Source organism: Taurulus bubalis, assembly GCF_910589615.1.
Source record: "Taurulus bubalis genome assembly, chromosome: 14".
Classification (NCBI taxonomy): domain Eukaryota; kingdom Metazoa; phylum Chordata; class Actinopteri; order Perciformes; family Cottidae; genus Taurulus; species Taurulus bubalis.
In genome coordinates, this window is record NC_136602.1 from 20273873 (window position 1) to 20296171 (window position 22299).

The window sequence follows — 22299 nt, forward strand, 5'->3', positions numbered from 1 at the left end:
TAAATGTTGCCCCCGCAAGGAATTGTGGGTCGGCATTATCTCCTTTCCTTTCGTAAAGGGAGTTCCAGTGGTTCCTATGCTAAAGGAGCTAAATTAGGAAGCATTGAAGCTCCTTTCCTTTGCGTTTAGAGAATTCGACCTGCACTTCTCATGGCGGACACTTGGGTACTTCCGGGTCATTTCACTCAGTTAGGAAGGTTTCTAACCAAAAAGGACTATTCAACAGCAGCCTTTGAAATTACGTACACGTGCTATAGTTACAGCCACTGCAATTGCTGTCATCACACAGCCACTAGATGGCAACCTTCACTTGTTCAATGACATCCAAGAGACGGTAATCCCATCAGTCACCTCACTGCTCTCACTCGTCTTTCTCTTTTACTAATGGGCCCTATGACTACAGACAGGTGATACTTTTATGAGCTTTTATGAAAACCTTAGTGTGGGCCAGTACAGTTCAGCCTAGTTGGAAAAATTCCAATTAATTTACACCACAGTAGGTTGTTTGGAGAGTCCATTGGGCTTCCTGACGGGGAAGGGGAAGTGGAAGTGGTGTCAGGAATGACCTACACAAGGGACTCGCTCTGCTCCTCCTCCAATAAATCATTACCCACCACTTCTGTCAATCGCTCTGAAATGGACAGTGAGAGGGTCCAGACCACCACAGAACCCCAAGCACAATGGAGGACTCGACAGGCAGGCCGACTAAGAAAACAGTAGCAGTGGTAGGCGGTGGTTTGGTAAGAAAATGAAAGTGAATTATGATAATTCATTGTATGTCTTGTCTTTGTATCTGTGATAGTGACCTTTAACAAGGCGACTGTCTTCTTCTAAAGTGGAACTTGTCGGCTTCTTTGGGGGGGAAATATTTTCTCTTTCATTGCATATTGAAGTCAAACGTGTATTTTAATTTAGCAGTGTGGAAATAAGGTTACAAAAGTTTAGCTATGGCTATGCAGCCTTTAGTGTTAATATTGTTTATTAAGATATAATTAGTTTTGTGTGACTGTGCGAATTACTGATGTTTAAAGAAATGTCCTTACTTCCCATCACCATTCAGGTTGGGGCACTGAATGCTTGCTTCTTTGCAAAAAGAGGCTTCAATGTGGAAGTCTTTGAAACCCGTGAAGGTAGTATCCAAAGCCCTCTTTTGAGAAATGAACATTGTTACATCATGCCCCTCTCTGAGGAACAGACCCCTTGCATGCCATTCATACAATAATCATGAACAGTGCACAAACACAGGTTAAAAATGCATAACTGTTTCAACAGATATCCAAAGTTCCAACTAATTAATTAATTATTGCGTCTGATTTTGGCCAGATATCCGGCAAGCCAAAGTTGTGAAGGGAAGAAGCATCAACTTGGCTTTGTCTCACAGGGGCCGGCAAGCACTGAAGCAGGTTGGGATGGAGGACAAGGTACGCTGATCAAATAGATTCAATGTTTAACTAGGAAAGTGCGAATGGGGACAGGACTGACCCTAGCCTGCTTGGTTATTGGTCTAAAAGATAACACATTAATTGCACAAACACGTGTTAGTCATCCACTATTCCTGACCTTGTCACCACACTAAATCCTATACGAGGTGGAGGCATGCTAGTTTAGCTGGATTTCTAATAATGAATACATATGTGGCCTGTTTCCACTTTGACCACTGAGACTGAAAACACAGATTTTGTTTGCCAACGCAAAGTGTAACACCATGTGAAATGATTTATCCCCCCCCACCCCCCTGTATTCATAATATCCCCTCAGATTGTCGACCAAGGGATCCCCATGAATTCAAGAATGATACATTCCGTGAGTGGGAAACAGTCCCAGATCCCTTACGGCAAGAAAGGCCAGGTAAGCCGACCATTGTTATCATGTGAACATATATATATATATATATATATATATATATGTATTATATCATGACTAAACCGAAATATGATCTCATTGCCCAAGTATAGGACTATAGTCCTAATTTCCCCTTAGATGTCTTTAATGCAAGAACTATGCTAATTATAGCCATACAATAAGACACTAAAACAACATGCGTGCACGTGCAGTTGTGTGTTTACTGTAATGACTCGAGAATGTTGAACAGTACAACAACAACAACAGCAACAGAGCGTGATAGGGAGTCTGAAAATGGCTTTTAATTACACCGCTAGCAGCTTGGTGCTCAATCCCACGGGGACTTGCACGGTTAAGTAAAACACACAGAGGCATGAAGAGGACGACAAAGGACCGACACCCGAGGCTTCCTGTGCCCGTTTTAAATGAACAACTTCACAGTTCTGTTTGTGAAGCTGCAGGTGCTTGTAGGATTGCACTTTAATACAGTTTTTTTTTTCTTCAGTTCATCCTGTCAGTAGACCGAGCAAATCTGAACAAAGAGCTGCTCACAGGTAAGCACATCACCGGTCAACATCATTAAAGGGATAATTTCACAATCAAATGATGCACCTTTTCCTCCATGAAAATGCTGCAAATGTGTTCTAGTTTAGTCCATTACATTATTCCGACGGCTATTTAGCATGTCACCCTGAATTGAACGGCATCAGTTTTACATAAAGGCAGCAGCAGCACAATGTGAAAGTGCATAGCCTTCAAAGAAGGAGGGAAAGAGAGAGAAAAGAAAAAAGAAATGCCTCTTGTATTGATTCTGCCTACTAGCAACTTTGAAATATTGTGCAGATTATTCTCATTTTAGATCCGTTTGTAAAAGACATTTGACAAACTTCTCCTCCTTTGTGAAAAAAAACATATACCCACTTCTAACGTCACCGACAGTCGCTCCATATATTTATGATTTTAATTTATGAGTGGACAAATCAATTCATTATATATTATCAAAACGTGTTATACAATTGTATATATAGCCCAACCTCTCTGATATTATAGAAGAGGCAGCAGAACTCGCACTTTATTCACATTTAAATTGATGAAACTAATGCAGTCCCTTAGTCACTGACTTCAAAAGCGAGATCAGATCACTTTTGCTGAACTTTTCCGCTGCAGCCACGAGTTACGCCCACGGGATGAATGTAGCTGAACACTAAAATGTAAGAGTAGCGCAACCGTGCCTTTTTATTATGGTGAATTCAACTTTATATTCATAAGAGTAATAATGTTCATTCTTCGTCAAAAGTTTCAGACTGTATAGTATCACTGATCCAATTTTACAAACGGCATATAATACAGTATATTAATACGTAGTGTTGCATTCTATTTAAAGCCAATCAAGTTTCCCTCAATACATCCCTAATTCAAGAACAGCAATTGTCCTAAAAGAAGTGTTTTTTTCTATAGCGAGCCGAGCCAAATGGACTGCGGATCCTCCCTGCGCGTTAGCTTCTTTGAACCGCATATGTACGCCAGGGGATGTCTGGGGATTTTGAGGATTTTGCCTAATTGTTGCCTCAGTGCACACTTGGAGATAACTTGCGACAGCATGGGTCTGTCTTTAATCATGTGTGCTGAAAAAGGGGGGCGATTATAAAGCCGTTGCTCTTATCAGGGCCGATCCAGACTCCCGGGGAGAACATTGAGATGAAGAGATTTTGGGGAGTGTGACAACCTAAACATTGTTTTTTCCCCCCCAAACCAGAATGACTGCTGTGTTGTGTTGTTCACGAGAGTCGTGCTAATAAGCATACGGTCGTTCCCCTTGAGCGGGGGATTGATTTAACTGTTTGCTGCCAGCCTGTGTCCTTACAGCATTTTATTGGAATTGTGAAAGGCTACGTGGCCGTTTAACAAGACGTTACCTGCTGCTGTTGACAATGTGCTATAAGCTCCTTTTGTGACATGTTACTCCCACAGAGGCAGAGACGTACCCAAACACAAAGTTGAACTTTGACCACAAACTGCAGGATTGGAGTGCTGAAACAGGGCAAATGACCTTTGCCAGGTAAATATTTACACATGTTACACACGTGCACCTGTACACAGGACACACTCAGCACACACTCTTGCTCCCTCACTCAGTCATACATTCCTTTCCTGGAGACTTTCCAAAATCGTTACCCCAACAGCTACTTGCTTAATCATAACGCTTTAACCTATAGACCTAAATCTAAACCCAAACCTAACTTTACCCAAACCTTAACCCTAACCTAACATAACCTTACCCTTCCTTAACCTAAACTGAAACCTAAACATAACCCGAGCCTTATATGTATATATTTGAGTGCTACTTATCCTAACCAATGGGTGCATTGTTTTAAATGCACCCATTACCGTAAAAAAACTCATAGTATTAATTTATGCACCTGCTTCTGTGATCTTTTAAATCTTTTGATTTATTACTTTTATATAGGATTTTATCCATCCATAATGATTTTTATAAGGATGTTCAAGATTTCTGGAAATGTCAGGTCCCTGTGTGCTCGTGCCACTTGTAGCATTCGATTAGTGTTACGTGTTAATATGTACATACATGTATATGTATGTATATGTATGTATATATGTATATATGTACATATATATATATATATATATATATATATATATATATATATATATATATATATATATATATATATATATATATATATATACATACTGTGTGAAGGTTAATCTAGATTCTTTGTTATAACTCTGAACATGTTACCACACGTGGCCTTGGACATGTTATCTGCCAGAGGTCTGGGATGGCGATAAACATGTTGACTTTGAAGATACCGTGCTTGACTTTTTATTGGCTTTTTGTAATTGTTTGTCCCTGAGCTAAACGAGACACACAGTTTACAACCCAATTAACACCAAAACAGCTCCAGGTCTTTTTAGTTGTGGGACTCAGCGTATCCATGCAGTGAATTACTTACGTAGGGGCACATACCGTTTTAATTTGATAGCAGAGTTTTTTAATTGAATTCAGCCTTATCTAAAACGTGTACAAATCCGTTTGATGTGAATATTGTCATTGCTGTTTATTTATTTAATTGTTTATGCCTGGCGGTGAGATGACTACCCTGTTGAAACTGTGGATCAGAATGAGTCACTTTGCAGTTATTGTCACAGTAAATAAAGACTTAATGCTCTTTTTATCAAGTTTGACATAAAGTGTGGGTTGAATCCAAAAGTCCGCTTGGCGTGCGTTTAACACTGGACAGATCCTTCCTGCTACCCAGGCCATACTTGCTGTCTCCAGCTTGTATAATTAAACGTATACAGAGAGCTTGATGCCCCTGGGATAGCCATCAGCATGAAGTAGATAGACATGAACTCGTTTCATCTTATAGTCTGGTCTATAATCATACAATAATCTACCTTATTGCTGTAAACTTAATAACATCTTAATGACGTTTATTATTAAATTATTGAATTATTTTCAATTATTGAAAAATTGTCACTTTTCAATAATCGGATAAATGTTTTGAGATCTTAAGGTGGAGGCACACACGTAAAAGAGGATTGTCACCAAGCTTTATAACACTGCAATTTAGGAAAGCATATATTGTCAAATATACTCTGCAATTAACACATTAATGGTTGCATTTTCGTATTTTCACACAGTTGTAATTTCCATGTGAAAATAGAGCAAGTAATTGACCTAATCATATATCCACTTTGCTACAATTGTCGAAATGGCATTGAAGCTCCCTTTTGAAATCAGTGTAAAGTATGTATTGCCTAATCTGTGTGTGACTGCTATCGCAATAAGCAGCTGAGCATCAGTCTTGAATCCAAGCTTTTATTAGACTTTAATCTTTTAGGTACGTGCATGAACAGATCTCCAAATTCATCTTTTAGTTACCTGTTACATTACATAGCCACGCTATTCAATAGATTGTGATTCGCTTTATGTGTTGGACTGCGCCGCCCCTTTTTTGCATCGCAATGCACAGCCTCATACAAGATGTGATCGGAAAATAAATAATTAATATTTATGGGGTCAGAGAGGTCCGTCCTGGTGAAGAGGGAGCTGAGCCGGAAGGCGAAGCTCTCCATTTACTGGTCGGTCTACATTCCAACCCTCACCTATGGTCACGAACTCTGGGTCGTGACCGAAAGAACGAGGATGGATGGGGTCAGAGAATTCTTCAATTAATTGCACATAAAAACACAATGATGTCCTCTGCAAAGGATCATAAAATGGGATGATAGAGAGACAATTATATTGACAAGTAACACATGCAAATACGTGTAACTCCAGGAACTATGACAGGGGGCCGTCTCCATGTGGCATAGCAGACTGTGTTCACGGATGTGGGAATACTGACTAAGCAGATTGACCAAACAGTATGCTGGATGTGTTTGACGTGGCCTTGAGGTGCCATCATCTGTGACCTCCAGGACTTTAAGTGAAATTACTTAGAATCAGAAAAAGCCAGATATGGTCATAAGCATCGTTCAAATTTAAAGTGTCAATGAAATATCTAGCCGTTAAGATATCCAAATTACTTTGGACATTCAAATTCATCTTACGGTTTCCAATTTTTGTTTGACCTTTTGTTAGGGTGAGGCCCATGTGCTGTTTAGATAAAAACTAAAGACCCTCATACTATATTAAAAAGCAATCTAATTAGGATCTACTTTATTTAGCTCATATACATATGGGTGTTAGTATGTGTGCATTTCCTCATGTTACTGGTGTGTTTTTCAGGTCAGATGGGTCCAGAGAGAAGATCAAGGCGGACCTGATTGTGGGCTGTGACGGAGCTTTCTCTGCCATCCGCAAGCAATTCCTCCGCCGCAGCCGCTTCAACTATAGCCAGACCTACATTCCCCACGGCTACATGGAGCTCACCATGCCACCCATCAACGGAGAGGTCAGTCCCCTGCGCAGCACCGTTCTTTTGTTGAAGAGAGTGAGATGCTGCTGATGTTAGCCTCACAAGTGTTGGGCCCCATCGCAGATGTCCTCTTGTTCATTTTGTCCTCAGTTCGCCATGAAGCCTAATCATCTGCACATCTGGCCACGAAACACATTCATGATGATCGCCCTGCCCAACATGGTGAGTGTGCATTATATTTCACTTTCTTCCGCCTTGTTAACGCTGCACCGATTCTCAAGCCATACGGTTGTAAAATTAGCAATGTGAGCCGTTTGTCTCTGTGGACGTTACCCTCGCATTTCTTGCCAACCAGGAAGACACAAGCATAAACACTTCAGACAGTGCCAAGGCTTGATTGACTTCTGGGAAAGTCCTCATTAGTTAGAGTTAATTAGCCACATTTACAGATCTTCATAACCAGTCAGGACTTACTCAGCTGGACCTTCTTTTCACGTCACAGTTGTGTCCTCCTTTCCATCAGCACCTCTGTGCCTCTGTCTGTTTTGGTCAGACTTCTGTCTGACTCAGCACAACCGCTTCGCTCCATTCAGTGAGACCAGGCTAAGGCTAGGCAGCAGACTTCAGATGGCATTCACACTGACACTGCCCTAGTTCCCAGGAGCGCATTGGGGTTGAGAAGAAGGGAGGACTACTAAAACATCCTTGCTCGTGTGGATACCATGGAAACAGAGACAATGCTAAAAGGTCCTTTGGGAGGACTTTGTGATGTTGACAGATAGCCCCTGCTAATTGAGCAGATGATGGCACGCCCATTCTACAGTAACTAAAACACAATTCTATTTTTAGGGGATTAAAACATACTTAATAATGTTAAATTCCATTTTCTGCCAATAGATCCTCTAAACGCCACAAACTGTACCTTTTAACTTGACAAGAAGTGTGTAACAATAGAGTCTTGTTTGTTTTCTACTTTTAGGACAAGACATTTACCTGTACCCTCTTCATGCCCTTTGAGGAGTTCGAGAAGATCACCACAGGCGATGAAGTCATCGACTTTTTCCAGGAATACTTCCCAGACGCCATACCACTAATAGGAGTGTGAGTGACTTCCTCGCCCCTTACCCTCTCTGCCAAGCCGGCCTGAAAAAACACTGAAAAAACACTCTCATTTCCCATCATCCCCGTCGACAACATCAGCAACCTCCACAGCTTGCAGCCACACAGTTCCGTGGGTTTGTTTTAATTTGCGGTGAACCATTTGCTGTGGGTTATCGATACAGAAGGCATGAAGGTCCAGGGAGGTGAGTGGACAAGGCTCGAGGCTGTTGTCCACTCACTCTCACTTTATTTGCAGCCCTTATATTAGGCATAAACATCTCTGTTTGTCTGTTTAACTTTGCCCTGGCATACGGGGCATGGTTGTTTTAGTTTTATTCAGATGTGCCAGATGTTTTATTTAAATTGTATTTTTATTCCTTTATTAGTCCCATAGTGGGGAAATTATTCTCTGCATTTCTCTCATCTTTAGTAATTAAGGAGCACCAGGCTGCTGTGAAGCGCCCGGGGAGCAACTGGGAGTTCAGTTCTTGTTCAAGGACACTTTGACATGCAAACTGTGGGCAGTACAGCGATTGAACCGGCTACCTTGTGGTTTCAGGACGACCAGTCACCCCATTAGCCAGCCAAACCCAGAGTCAGTTGTTGTAAAAAAAAGAATTACCCGACACAAGTTTGTAATTGTTTTATTTCTGCTTGTGCCTCGCAGCGATGCTCTCAAGACGGATTACTTCCGATTGCCCGGGCAGGCCATGGTGTCCATCAAGTGCTCCCCGCATCACATTGGGGACAAATGCGTCCTTATGGGCGACGCAGCCCACGCAGTGGTGCCTTTTTACGGCCAGGGGATGAACGCTGTAAGTAGCACTCAACAGAGGGGAAGGAAAAGAAAATTAGAGTTGAAGGGAGGCTCATTCGTTCCCTTTCATGCTTCGCAGGGCTTCGAGGACTGCATTGTCTTCGGAGAAATAATGGATCAGCTCAATGAAGATTTTAGTGAGTACTTTTTAAGGGAACAAAGATGAAATGAGACAGAATCAATAAGAGAGCGTGTCTGCTTTTCCCTCGTGATCCGCCCAGGTGCTGTGCTGCCAGAGTACAGCAGAGTGCGAGTTCCAGACGACCACGCGATTGCAGATCTGGCCATGTACAACTACATTGAAGTAATGTGTCCTTGTACTATCACGGAAGTGTTGTAAATTGTAAGGTCAATGCATAGTGAGCATACGACTGGATACATTAAATTTTTTAAGAGAAATCCGTCATTATAATCAAGATGGCAGTCCATTTTTATTTGATTGCCCGCCAATGGCGTCATATCCCCTTTGCACATTGTCTGTCAGAAGTCTGTCATTAATTAACTTTTTTAATCCAGTTTCAAGCAATATTTTTACAATACACTTTTTATAAATTGGTTGTTCTTAACTATGTATTTTAGCCAGATGAAGGATTTTAGTCATCGGACGTTTGGGTCTTTAATGATCAGAAAAATAAGCTGAGCAAACGCAATGAGAGTAGAAGAAAAGCATTTTTTTAAACAAGAAACTGCTACATGTAGTGTTCTTACTGGTTTTATTCACCGGTTTCAAATGTTTTTGAAGAGGAGGAGACCTCTGCGGGTAATTTGGCTCCCGGTAAAACTGCCATGACGGCGATGGAGGTGACAACTCCCATGAACTCCCATGCTACTTCACAGCGTCACCAATCTCCGTCTTTTGTTATTGTTGTGATTGAGAGAGTCCTTGCGGCAGAAAGTGACATGTTGTGCATTTACCACTTGTTGTTAGAGTGATGACAATGATAAGTGACCTTTACAGTTTGTATATGCGATGCATGGAAAGGCCATTCATAATCAGAAGAAAGAAAGCTTGGGTTCTGGGTTTGTTTACACACAACTCTGTAGCAATCAAGCTCTCCATCCCAGCTGACGTGTGGACAGCTCCCTAACCATCTGTCCAATCAAATTCATGCACTCAAATAGACAGTAGTCGGTCTCCGCACCTTCGTTATTCTGACAAGATCTTAAAATTGCAGCACTTAGTTTTTTTTAGAGTGGAGGAGACCATCTGGAGATTTAGATTTATTTTAGGACTTCCCATGATGGAGGACAGATGGTTCACTGCACAAACATGTGTCCTTTGTTTTTCTGCTTTTGTAGATGCGAGCCCACGTCAACTCCAAATGGTTCATTTTCCGAAAACATGTTGATAACCTCCTCCACTTCCTCATGCCAAAGACAATAGTTCCACTTTACACAATGGTAAGAGTCCCGACATCGTAAATGAGCACTGTCACACTGCTGGGTTTACCGCAAAGTCTGTATCATCTGCTGCCCGTCACCGTCTCCAGGTCACTTTCACCAGGACTAGGTACCATGAGGCCGTGGACCGCTGGCACTGGCAAGACAAAGTAAGTCCCTTTGAGGAAAATGCATCTTCTTTTTGGACTCTAATATTTCATCTTTTCGGCTGTAATGAGTCTGTTAGTCCTCCGGCGCTGTGTTGAACTGTCTCGATGGCTTCTGCACTAATTGTCAGAAGCACAGCTGGGATTTCCCAGCCTCCTTTGTAGTTTGTTAAAAACCCGTCGGGATGCCAAAAGAACAAAATTACCTCTGTGTTGGGGGGAAGAAAACAGTACATGATTGGTAACAAAAATGAATTGTAGTCACTTTTCATCCATCTGGCCAGTACATTTTGAATGTTGAGTGAATTGTCCACACGTTGTTAAGTCAATTTAACTTAAAAAACAAACACACAGGAAAATAGACTTCATGTTACATGAGTTATTTGAGAATAGCTGTTCTGAAAGATTAATAAAGATCCATTACACCCAAGTTAATATTTGTTTATTCTTGGAAACTTTCTCAACTTTTGTTGATTTGTATGCATTGTATTGTATAAATATATCATTTGTAGACACATTTTTTACATGTTCATCTGATGCACTGAATAAAACATTGTCTCGGTTACACCAGCGTCTAATTGAGATTCACTTACTGGAAGTGTACAATTATAACGCCTCAATTTCCCTACTAATAGTGGCAAATTAAAATGAGTCTTCCATCATGATTATACAGTAATTAGCCAGTTCCTTTCACCAAAATGAAACAAGGGGACCCATACAATAAAAAAAAACCTAAAGCAAAGCAGGATGGGAAGTTTTCTTTGCAGTGTTGATGTGAGGTGTGAGGATTTATAATGTTTTGCATGCATACCACATAATTCTTTTGTTATGTATGTTTTGTTTTGTACTTTCACAGGTGATAAACCGCGGCCTGCTGTTGAGTGCCACAGGAGCAGTTTTGGGAGGCTCCTACCTGCTCATTAAAAACCCTCCTGATACCAGCAAGCTCATCGTCCCCGCTGAGAAAATGTGGGACAGGCTCGTGGCCTTCCGAACCCCCTGAGTAACTGGCTCTGATCTGACAGGCAAAGCGTCGCAAGAACTGAGAAGATCCACATTTTCATTTGATTGAATCCTCTAATATGAACACATGAGAGGCTCGTCTGGCAAATGAACGTAGCGAAATAATGATTGTCCTAATTAATGCGAGACATGATAATTGATTGTAGGATTTCGTCACAGTGTATCGCTGTTTGACTGATAATGATTTGGAGGAGCCCAACTGATTATTTGCATGCCGTCAAGTATACATATACATGAAGTGCAAATAAAAGTCCTGTTACCCCTCCATCTCTCACAACATCATCTAGTTTATGCAGGGATTATTTTTGGGGGACAATATCAACTGTCAACAAATTCCACCTGCAGTTTTCAATAAGCAATACGCCTCATCTTTAAAACGCGAGAAGAGATAATTTGTGCGTAAAATGAAAGATTCGGTTTTTCTTCCATTTCCACATCGACTTATATTATCTTTGATTGGTAGACCAACCACTTCAAGATATATGCGTTTAATAATTAACAACTTTGCTTTATGCATGTGTTATTAAGAACATATACCGGGTATGTGTATTAAATACATGCATTTGATACAGATGGACTGGGGGAGTTATTTTTATTTCCTGCCATCAGTTTAACAAACAGAATGTACGCCACTTTTTCAATCAATATAAATCGGCTCCAATTATCAAAACAATACGGACACTCAGACTCCCTCTTGTGGCGCAACTGTGTACTGCAGTGTTGAATAAAAGATGACGGAAGAAATTCTGCTTTACCACCTGTGGGTCTCGAGTCTTTGGGAATGACTGATTTGGGACAGTTGGGGGCAGCGACACATCATCCCTGAAATGGCTCGTTTCACTTACAGAATTTTATGAACTCTGTCTGAAAACATTCGGAAAGTCTGGAAGAGTAACGGTTAAATGATCTTAGGCCCATTCAAGTTAGCATCGAGGCTAACCAGGCAGTGAGATGGCTAACATGTTGTATATACTGTAACTGTACTGGGCATGGTTTCAGAGCATTCAGCGGCCACGCCCCCAGCAGTTCAGAGCAGAGAATATTGATTACTTTGTCATAGATTTTGAAAGTCAGTTTTTTTTAAATAGTTTAAATTTGCTGTGAAATGTGAGGCAGGAGTTGCTCAGTGGGTGTTAACGTTCTATTTTTAGATACACTTCATAGATAAGTCCCGCCAGGTCCACTCAGCATTGGCCTTCAAGGTTCGACGTGTACTATAAACAGTACACGTCGCGTCGAGCCATTTTGAACCCATGAAATGCATTTGAAGGGAAATGTCAATAAGGACACCAGCGATAATGTGTTTCATCACAGTCACGACATTTGGTTGACAGCTTAAGTTTAATTTGCACAGTAATAACATGTTCTTCTGTGGTTGAGACAAACTCCCAACACATATGTTTGCTTTACCCATACTTTAAAGAATAGATTAATATATTGGGGACGCATATTTTGAGTGATGTCTAACTTTTATTTTATCTAAACACTTTAAAAACAAAGACCACTCAGTGCCTCAGTCACACATCTTCACTGATTAAGGGTTTTATCAGCTACGGACATCCATTCATCAAGTCTATTCATAGCCGACAGCCGAGGAGGTTATGAACGGAGCGTGTCACTGCAGCACACCGAGGTCCCACTCTCATTTCCTCTTATCTAATTGCACTCCTGTGGTCCCCATACATATAAATCCACCAAATGTCATTTCACGGTGACTGCTCTCGTTGCACTAGAGATTTTCGATTGAGATGAGATAAGGTACACGAGCTAGGTAGCTTAAAATAGAATCTCTTTATTACACCCATACACAACATTGTATTATAGTTCATGGCTAAGGAGCTAAGGCTTGTTTTCCAGGTTACACTCTTGCAGTTTGGTACTAACCGAAAAGACATCTGCTATCACATGTCGATCCAAACTCGGGTCCACAACCGGCTTCTAAAAAAACTCCACACAGTTCTGCAGTTGTGGCATGTTTGACGAAAAAGTGTGAGCCTGTATCTAAAAGAAACATATAACTAGTTGTTAACTACATCTTTATCGCACCACAGCTAATGTAGATGTAGATGGTGCGCTTTCATACGAACTGCTGAGACAAAACACTCTCAGGAAATAGGTTTAGCTGAGGTCTTGGGCTGACAGTTGGAAATATTTGCAACTAGTTGTACCATCTAACTGTGTGTGGACACAGCAATATCCCGGGAGCTTCAGACAGGATTATTTTGGTTCGGCTTGGCATATTAGGTCCTAAGGCATACTGAGTGGTGGGGCTGAGAAGTCCCGTCCCTTGTGGCTCACAACGGCCTCACTTGAAAAACATTGACCTCCGATGACTCTTCTGTCTTGGAGGTCACATCCAGGTGGTGGAAGTCATTGCTGGTGATGATGAAGACGATGGAGGAGGAGCTGAATGTCACCCTTTTCTTGGGCCGGGCCCTGCCGCCGCACGCCGCCCCGGACACCACGATCGGTCGGATGGGGCGCTGGACCGGAGCCAGTGGCCGCTCTTTGAGGCTGCACTGCAGCCAGGAGAGCCGCGAGCAGAGCAGCTGCAGCAAACAGCGGCGGAACTGTGAGAGTTGGAGAAGAAGCAGAGGGATGATTAAGAGGATGAAATAACGCCCTGTCAAACACACTTAATACCAGCCTCTTAGGACGCCAGCAAAACTAACACCAGAATGAGAGCTCATCTTATTCCTAGACACACAGCACATATTACATCTTGGGACACTTAGAGGAAAACTATGATACTATGAGGCAGATTTTATTCTCATTTTGAAAATAATCTTTTCCAACACTTTTGCAGAATGTCTAAAAAACGACTCCTGGGTAATTTAATTCTAAATTTTAAAAACCCAACAAAAAAAAACATTAAAAGAAAAAACACACTTATGGTTTCTCTACTCAAACCACAAACTGGAGCAGCACAAGCGGAGAATCACACATCATTGATTTTCCCTATAATACTGAATTCACTGGTGGGGAAATCAATCGACTGAACACACAGGAAGTGGCCAATCAGAGCGCTCCAGCAGACATATTATATTCCAGACGGCGGCAAAACATGAGTCTGCTCTGACGGTTGAACCTTTTCCCAGACCTCACGCTCACCAGCGAGAATAGGACCATGTCTGATGTGTCATCGTTTGCAGGTCTTTAAATTGACCTTGAATAGATAGAACAAGTTATTGTCACTATCTATTATTCACAGAGCTTCAGAACTACCAACCTTTCTGCTCATAAACACGTAGATGAGGGGGTTGTAGGCCGTGCTGGACTTGGCAAAGAACGAGGGGATGATGGCCATTGTCGGAGAGACCATGTTCTTCCTGCCGAAGGCCTCCAACATGGACACCACGGCGTAGGGCGTCCAACACAACAAGAAGCAGGAGATCATCAGTAAAAACATGACGGCCAACTTCTTCTCGTACCGCAAGATCTTGATGATCTGAACCGTCTGGAGGTCCTGGATGGAGCACAGCTACAAGAAACGAGGGAGAATAAGATGCTTTCATGAGTTGGGGTGGTCTAATAATTGGACAGGTGGTTTTGTGACCAGATTGTTGCTGGAAAGGTGAGGAAGGGTGGGAGACAGGCACGCCCTCCAGTTCATTATTTTTGTAGGATAGATGTTTTCTCATCTTCTTTCCTGTTAATGATCTTGTGACCCCTTGTGACACCCTAGGTTGGGACCACCTGACTTAGATGACCTTCAATGCATGGGTCCTATGCAACTTTTTTTTTCATATAGTTTTTTTTACCGCAGCCAAATTGTGAATTTTGCACTGTGATTTGGAACAAAAAAAAACATACACGTTTATTTCTGCTGTCAACATTTTAACACAGGGCTCTATGAGGATTCTTCTTTGGCTTCAGTCTCAGGTGGCCTGAAATTGAGGAAGTGCAGTTTTTGGCACTTCTGTGTTGACGCACCACAAACAGATAATACTGCTGAACAGGAACTAGGGACATGTCCTTGTTATCTTTGTAATTTGCACATTGTCGAACTACAACGGAGATCAGAGAGACTTTGTCTCCTCTCTTTGCATGTGGGCGGAAGTAACATTTATGGGATGATGCTAAATGAAAATGCAGTGTAACAGTAGCATAAGTGGGGAGGAGTCATTAAGTCAGTGAAGTGCAATACCTACCCACAGTTTGTCACATTAGACTAATAGTAATACCAGACCGACCTGGGCTGTAGAGAGTATATTGAATTGGGAGATTTATTTGACTTTTCATTTGTAAGAGGGAGAGGTTTTATAGAAGTTACATATTATCAAATTAAATCCTTCATAAAAGCAGCTTTAGCAAAACAGAGACACCCGGCATTGAGAATGTTTCTATTGAAGAGCATAACGCTGCTTTATCCTCTTCTCTATAATTCATGTTTACCATAGACTTGGTGACATTGTAATGCTTCAATAAATAGACCTGTGTCTGATGACACTATACAGTTAAAGTGGTGAGCAGTTTCTAGACTCCCTCAGGGCTTCTGATGGAATCACTGCGAGCATCTATTTCTATTCATGTAGTCAAAAGGTCTGCTTTTATTTATGTTCCTCCTCCCTGTTAATAGTTCATGTTCTACAGTTCTCCAGCTTTTCAGATGTCTGCAGCGAGATTTTCTGGCTTTGCCGGAGCAGGCCAACTGCTATATATAAAGCAGTTCAGAGCACTTGTCTTTGAGGATTTTTTAAGAGCATCTCCCAAAAACGCTGTGACGTGCGATGAGTCCTCCCAGGGCTCTGAGGTGTCCTGGGAGTCACACTTCCTCCAAGGTTGTGAATACGAAAGGAAGGAAAGACAGTGACTGTACCAAGCGGTGATGCAGTAGGACGTCTGGATCATTTGATACAAATTGCAAATGTTTTTTCCCTCATTTACACGTTTGCATACTTACTATCCTGTTCAAACGCTTTAGAGGCAATCTGCTGAAAGTTGAAGATGATGCAGGCACAAACGGATTAGAGAATCTTGGGGCTTCCCAACTTCCATGGGACAGGAATCATCAATATGAACGCAAATGCTTAACTCTCATCCTCACAGCCTGCTCACAATTCTATATTAAAACTATATATATTACCAGGCTGTCTTCGGTGACACCTAAAAGCCTCACTTCTAAGCATCAGTACAGGCCCAAGTTTGAAAAATCTCACCTGTTCAGGGCCAGCCCCGAAGGCACAATGGCATATTATGATGAAGAAAAAAAGAAACTCGCAATGGAAGAGGAAAGAAAGGCAGCACTCGGTCAGTGATCTTGCGGTGTAGCCCCTTCGCTCTCTCCTCCCTTTCCAAGAGTGCAGTAACATGAGCAGTTAAGTGCAAAACCGTGGTAACGCTGTTAGCCTCACTCAGAGGCCGCCCTTACCATAACACTACAATCGGAGCAACGGAAGTCAGACGGCTGGCGGTACCCCAGTTTTGCACTCCGTGGCTCACAGAATTATGGGGGCTTTACAGAGACATAAAAAAACTAGAGAGGCTGTTTGGTTTGTCAACTCTGGGCCACTGTAGAAACATGATGGTGTAACACTGCAGACTCCATGAAGAGGACCCGCTCCCTATGTAGACATGAAGGGCTCATTCTAAGCTACCGAAAACGCTGCGATCTTTTAGTGTCAGGGGATTCGTGAAAACATAGTTATGAATGGTCCTTTCCATTTCTGCTAACGGATCACCCAAAAAGCTGCACGCTGGCCCTTTTAAGCTTTAGTTGAAGCGTCGGTTAAAATACAAATATTGAAATAAATTGAGAAGCTCCATTTTCAGTTTGAGGGCAGGCAATGCATGAAGTTGAAGTGTCTATCAAAGTTGAGTTAAGACGAAGCAAAAGGAGGCTGAAAGGAGTTGAAGTGCCAGTCACAGTGTGGTGATGAATGGATCTGGGTTTCAGTTGAAGTGGACGTCCTGGAATAAATTAGTGGAAGTTAATTTGTATTAACTAAAACCAAGCTGCATCTTGGGTGTCGGACACAGTGCTGAAAGTTGTTTTAGTACATTGTGTATGAACAGTGGAAATTGTAGGAGGTCCAGCCAGTTGTATTTGGTGAAGACCTGCTGAGACGTCTCAGACAGGACACAAATATGTCACAACATGTGGTATGAATCCCCCTTCCCTCTCACTTGCTCTGTAGCTCTCAAAGAGTCAAACAGCTAACTAGATAGCGTCTCAGTGTGATCAGGGCTGAAGAGGTGAAAGCAGCTGTCTGCAGAAAAGCAAAACAATTCTAGTCCATTGAAAGCAGTTGAATTGTCGGTAAAAGACAAAGCATGAAAGCAAGTGAATTGTCTATTTGGCAGTGGTGAAGGAAAGTTCGGCTGTAATGAGTCTCTGAAGACATTTAATGTGGATCTGAAAGTTGTTGGAGAATATAAATCAGTAGTAGATTTCATAAGAAACATAACTCTTTTAACACTTATACAGGGTGCATTTGTAATGTCAAGCAGCTAAAAAAACCCAGATGGAGTTAACTAATTAAGTCTTAACTATTAGTGGGGGAGGAGCACAATCGTCACCTTCTGCATTCATCTTTAATGTTTGGTGACCCACCAAAACAGCGACCCACCATTTACAAGTAATTCACTCTGTTTATTAGTCTAACTTATACATTATTTATCAAATATGCAAACAACTGACAAGCATGACCTACCATTTGCACCGTGTAGAGGATGTTCCCGTAGCAGTAGATCATGATGCCCACGGGCACAAAGAAACAGGCCAGGAGGAAGAGGAGGATGAAGGAGGCGTCGTTCGGGTCCTTCGATGCCCAGTCCAGGGAGCAGCCCAGCCGGTGGATCTCCAACGTGTAGCGGTTCCACCCCAGCAGAGGAGCGCCCGTCCAGGCCAGCGAGTACAGCCAAATGTGACCGATGGCCCGCCACGCCCACGGGAAGTCCACCACCTGGGCGTGGACCACCCGGATGTAGCGCTCATAGGCCAGGGACGCCAGAGTCATGATGGAGACGATGCCTGGCAGGAGAGGGGGAGGGAGGGAGAGACAGACGCGCTGAGTAATGCAGAGCGCTCGCTGCAGGATCTGGGTCAGTGGCTACTCAGCGTCTCCTTGGACTGAATGGGTTTCATCGTTCTGTGCACAAACAGAAGTCTGAGCATCTTGGTGCTGAACACCACATTCAAGCGTTCAGTTAGGAATCCTTGAAAACTCACAGAAAGAGACTCTTACCACCCACACACACACACACACACACACACACACACACACACACACACACACACACACACACACACACACACACACACACACACACACCTGCATTGCACAGCCTGCATTGATTCCAAAGGTGTGTGCTCAAATTGCTGTCACTCTTTTGTATCATTTTATTTCCATATCTGCAAGGTACAGAATCTAACATTGGTTCTGCGTCTTTTTCATCACCGCAAATCTCACACACACATGACCCCATATACAATTATCAACTATCCAATGTCCTTTTTAGTCTCTGTCTGTAATGTCATCTCCTGATTAATGGGAGCAACACCGGGAAAGTTTCATTGAGCATGCAGACACACACTCAAACACACACTGTATTCGGTGACTTGTTTCAGGTTGTGCAATCAGCTTGAGCCCCATGCTACCCAGCTAGAGTTTCAGACAGAGGACGGACGAGCATTGACAGAGCTGCCAGGTTTATTTGCTGTGTGTGTGTGTGTGTGTGTGTGTGTGTGTGTGTGTGTGTGTGTGTGTGTGTTTATCTGGCACAGTGACACCAAAACCAGTGGAACCCAGCGCAGGCAAAGCTATGTGTTTTTGTTTCATCAGGTGCAGGTACTGGTGCTGGCAAATTTGGCTTTATCCCAGACTTGTGATGTTTGTACCAAATCGCGCCATTGGCTGACTGCATGACCTCGGGGTATTACGTGTAAAAAAATGTCACTCGGTACATATGGACAACTTTTGTGCTGCGCAGGGGAGTTCTACCGATGCGGTGTCACTGTCTGATTTAAATCTCCATCACCTTCTGGGCCAAAGCAGCACAGAAGACGCCACTTCCTTTCTGCTCAATGTCATATCCGTGATGGAGGGAGACCCCCACGTCCTGAACACAGACATCAACTTTTATCGGATGTAAACACCTACTTTGCACACTTTTTGATGTGAAAATCTCATCAGTGGCATATTCGCATGAAGCTGAACCAACAAAGTCGGTGCTGAAGCTGAATGACAGAGGCGGGGAGGCGTGTTCTTCAGAACATGTACAAAAAGAAGCCAATGTCAATTAGAGGACAAAGGATGGAGAGGGTGACGGTCTCTCTGATGAGCTTATTAGTGCACAGCCGTCCTCCCCTGGACGCCTACAGGGGCGGGACCTGGACGGTGACCCTGAGGAGTTCGTTATCACTTCCCTGTTGAACACAGCTGTTCTGCTAATAAATGGACAATCCTGTCACAGTGAGGTGTAAACTGTAAAAGCATAATGCTGCACAATGTGCTCATTAAAAAAAAATAAAAAAACACAACACCACATACAGTCAGAGAACATTTAGTATTTAATTGGATTCAGGGTCGTTTGATTTGACTGCAGCTCATCACAGACTAAAGGGTCAGTAAGCTGTATGTTAACCTTCCATAAGCTGAGAGAGAAAAAAGGTGTTCCCATTTAAAAATAGTGTTTATCTGTTCCCTATATTAAACACGTGTTTTATAGAATTATCTCATGCATTATGTATTGAGCTGGACTGTGGATGAGCTCATCTCTGCCTCCAAACTAATAATATGATATCATAGTGCGTTTGCTCATTTTCTGAATTGTGTCAGAATATCATTTATTGAATATGTATGTATGCCCATGAGTAACGAGATATGGATACATCACAGTTTGATCAATTTAACTATTTTAGTCAAACGTTTATGTGAGAATGTTGATGAATGTGATAGACGTGCCTCTCTCACCAAATAAGCTGTTGCTGAAGCCGTCCCAGATGCATGTCGCCTGGCTCCACGTCCAGCCGCCGTTGATGCACGAAACAAAGGTAAAGTTTATTCCGATGACCGAAACCAGCAGATCACTCAAACTTATGTTGACCAGTAACAGATTGGTGGGCGTCCTAAGCCTCTTGAATTTGCAGTATAGTATGATGACAACTACGTTGTTGCAAAAGCCGAACACTCCAATGGTCCCGATGGCAAAGGCGAGAAATTTGTAGGTGCCGACCGCAAAAATATAATGTTCCGCAGCTCTCTCCGCTCTGGTTTCGTTGGCAGGATTCATTGCGTGGAGGCAAACTTGGTGCCCAGCATGTTGCTGCGCGCGGTGTGCTGAGACGCGCGTGCTGTGCACGAGACACCGTTGGTGTCCACGCCGCGCTCCTCCGCGCGCTCCCCGCGCCGCGAGTTCAAAAACCCAACCCGAGACTGCTGTTTCGCTGGAACTGGGTTAGTGTGCGACTGTCACACCGAACAGATTGCATAGGTTGCACTTCCGGCTCTGCTTTCAACGTAAACTCGTTTTTGACCAACATGTTTGACGACGACTTTATGTGTAAGTTTGAAGAAAAAAAACATAGAAGGAGCATTTAAGACATTTTAAATCAGAGCTGCTGGCCCTCTGACATAGCACAGATAAAACAATAAAATCTCAAGATGACGCATCAGCCTATTTTACCTGCATTTCATATTATATACACTTTGATATTTCACACTTTTATTTTGAAACCAAAGTCTAATTGATGAGGCACTTAATTCGACACTCACGTGTCGTAATTATTGATTAATTATGTATAAATATATATTAATTATATATATTGTTATATTAATTATATATTATTATATTAATTACGTATATATAATTATTGATTAATTATGTATAAATATATAATAATAAACCCACCCTCTCTCTATATATATATATATATATATATCATTATTTATACATAATTCATATAATAATATATAATATAATATATAATGAATATAATAATATATATATAATTAATATATATTTATACATAATTAATCAATAATTACGACACGTCAGTGTCGAATGGAGTGGCTCATCAATTAGACTTTGGTTTCAAAATAAAAGTGTGAAATATCAAAGTGTATATAATATGAAATGCAGATAAAATAGGCTACTGCGTCATCTGGAGATTTTATTGTTTTATCTGTGTTATGTCAAAGGGCCAGCAGCTCTGATGAAATATGTGTGTGTATATGTATATATATATATATATATATATATATATATATATATATATATATATATATATATATATATATATATATATATATATATATAGAGAGAGAGAGAGAGAGAGAGAGAGAGAGAGAGAGAGAGAGAACTGGCCACCGTGAGCGTCTGGGACATGTCGTCACAGGTCACGTTGCTTTGACCTTTCAGTGTGAACACGCCGCTGCAGGAGAACGGCGGTGTAATAACGACGCTTCATTGCAAAACAGTTGCGTCAGCCGTGATCCATATAGATGTGATGTTGAGGCCAGCCACACTTAAAAAATTCAAAAAATAGGTCAACGGCGCTTATGCGCCTTCAATCAAAGCGCTTCTGCTCGCATGCACACAAGCAGTTTTTTGTGAACACATGCTAGCTCAGTGCCTTTCTTGCCAAGAGTTGGATAACAGAAAATGGATATACCCCTCACATGTCTCTATGTATTATGTATGCTAAATAGGAAGCTCCAGACAGCCAACAGTTAGCTTAGCTTAGCATAATGATGGGGAAACAAGGGAGCCTGAACAGTGTGTGCCTGCACATAACACAACTGCACTTTTGACACTTCTAGTTAGACTGCGAAAACACATTTAAGGATCTCAATCAGATGATGAATGAGGAGCCTGCCTGAATGCTGACTGGAGGAGGGTCCATCCGATTTTAGCTGAAATGACACTGACCGCATCAGAGAGGAGAACATTTAAAACATTTGACAGCAACTCGTGATTGGTTAAAGGAAACTGTGCAGAATCTGGTTGGTTCATTTAAAGTGAACGCTCACAATCATCTGCTAATCCAAGGAGAAGAGACTGAGAGAGTCTTTCTACCTGAACATGCGCTTAAACTAAACAACAAATGTCTTGGTTTACGTTTTCTCTTGGTTTACGTACT

The 22299-nt window shown here is 42.0% G+C and overlaps 2 protein-coding genes across 2 annotated transcripts; one reads left to right on the forward strand and one right to left on the reverse strand.

The window, feature by feature from the left end:
- Positions 1–680: 680 nt before the first annotated feature.
- Positions 681–11196, forward strand: kmo (kynurenine 3-monooxygenase; the record flags this gene model as incomplete). The annotated part of the gene is made up of 15 exons (XM_079229843.1): positions 681–740; positions 1061–1130; positions 1324–1421; positions 1759–1848; positions 2348–2396; positions 3814–3901; positions 6599–6764; positions 6879–6950; positions 7708–7829; positions 8497–8644; positions 8726–8783; positions 8868–8950; positions 9946–10047; positions 10137–10196; positions 11050–11196. 15 exons carry the CDS (start codon positions 681–683, stop codon positions 11194–11196), a joined length of 1413 nt encoding a protein of 470 aa, XP_079085969.1.
- Positions 11197–13510: 2314 nt separating this feature from the next.
- Positions 13511–20450, reverse strand: opn3 (opsin 3; the record flags this gene model as incomplete). Its single annotated transcript, XM_079229845.1, has 4 exons — positions 13511–13786; positions 14446–14697; positions 17870–18189; positions 20132–20450. 4 exons carry the CDS (start codon positions 20448–20450, stop codon positions 13511–13513), a joined length of 1167 nt encoding a protein of 388 aa, XP_079085971.1.
- Between the last annotated feature and the right edge of the window lie 1849 nt (positions 20451–22299).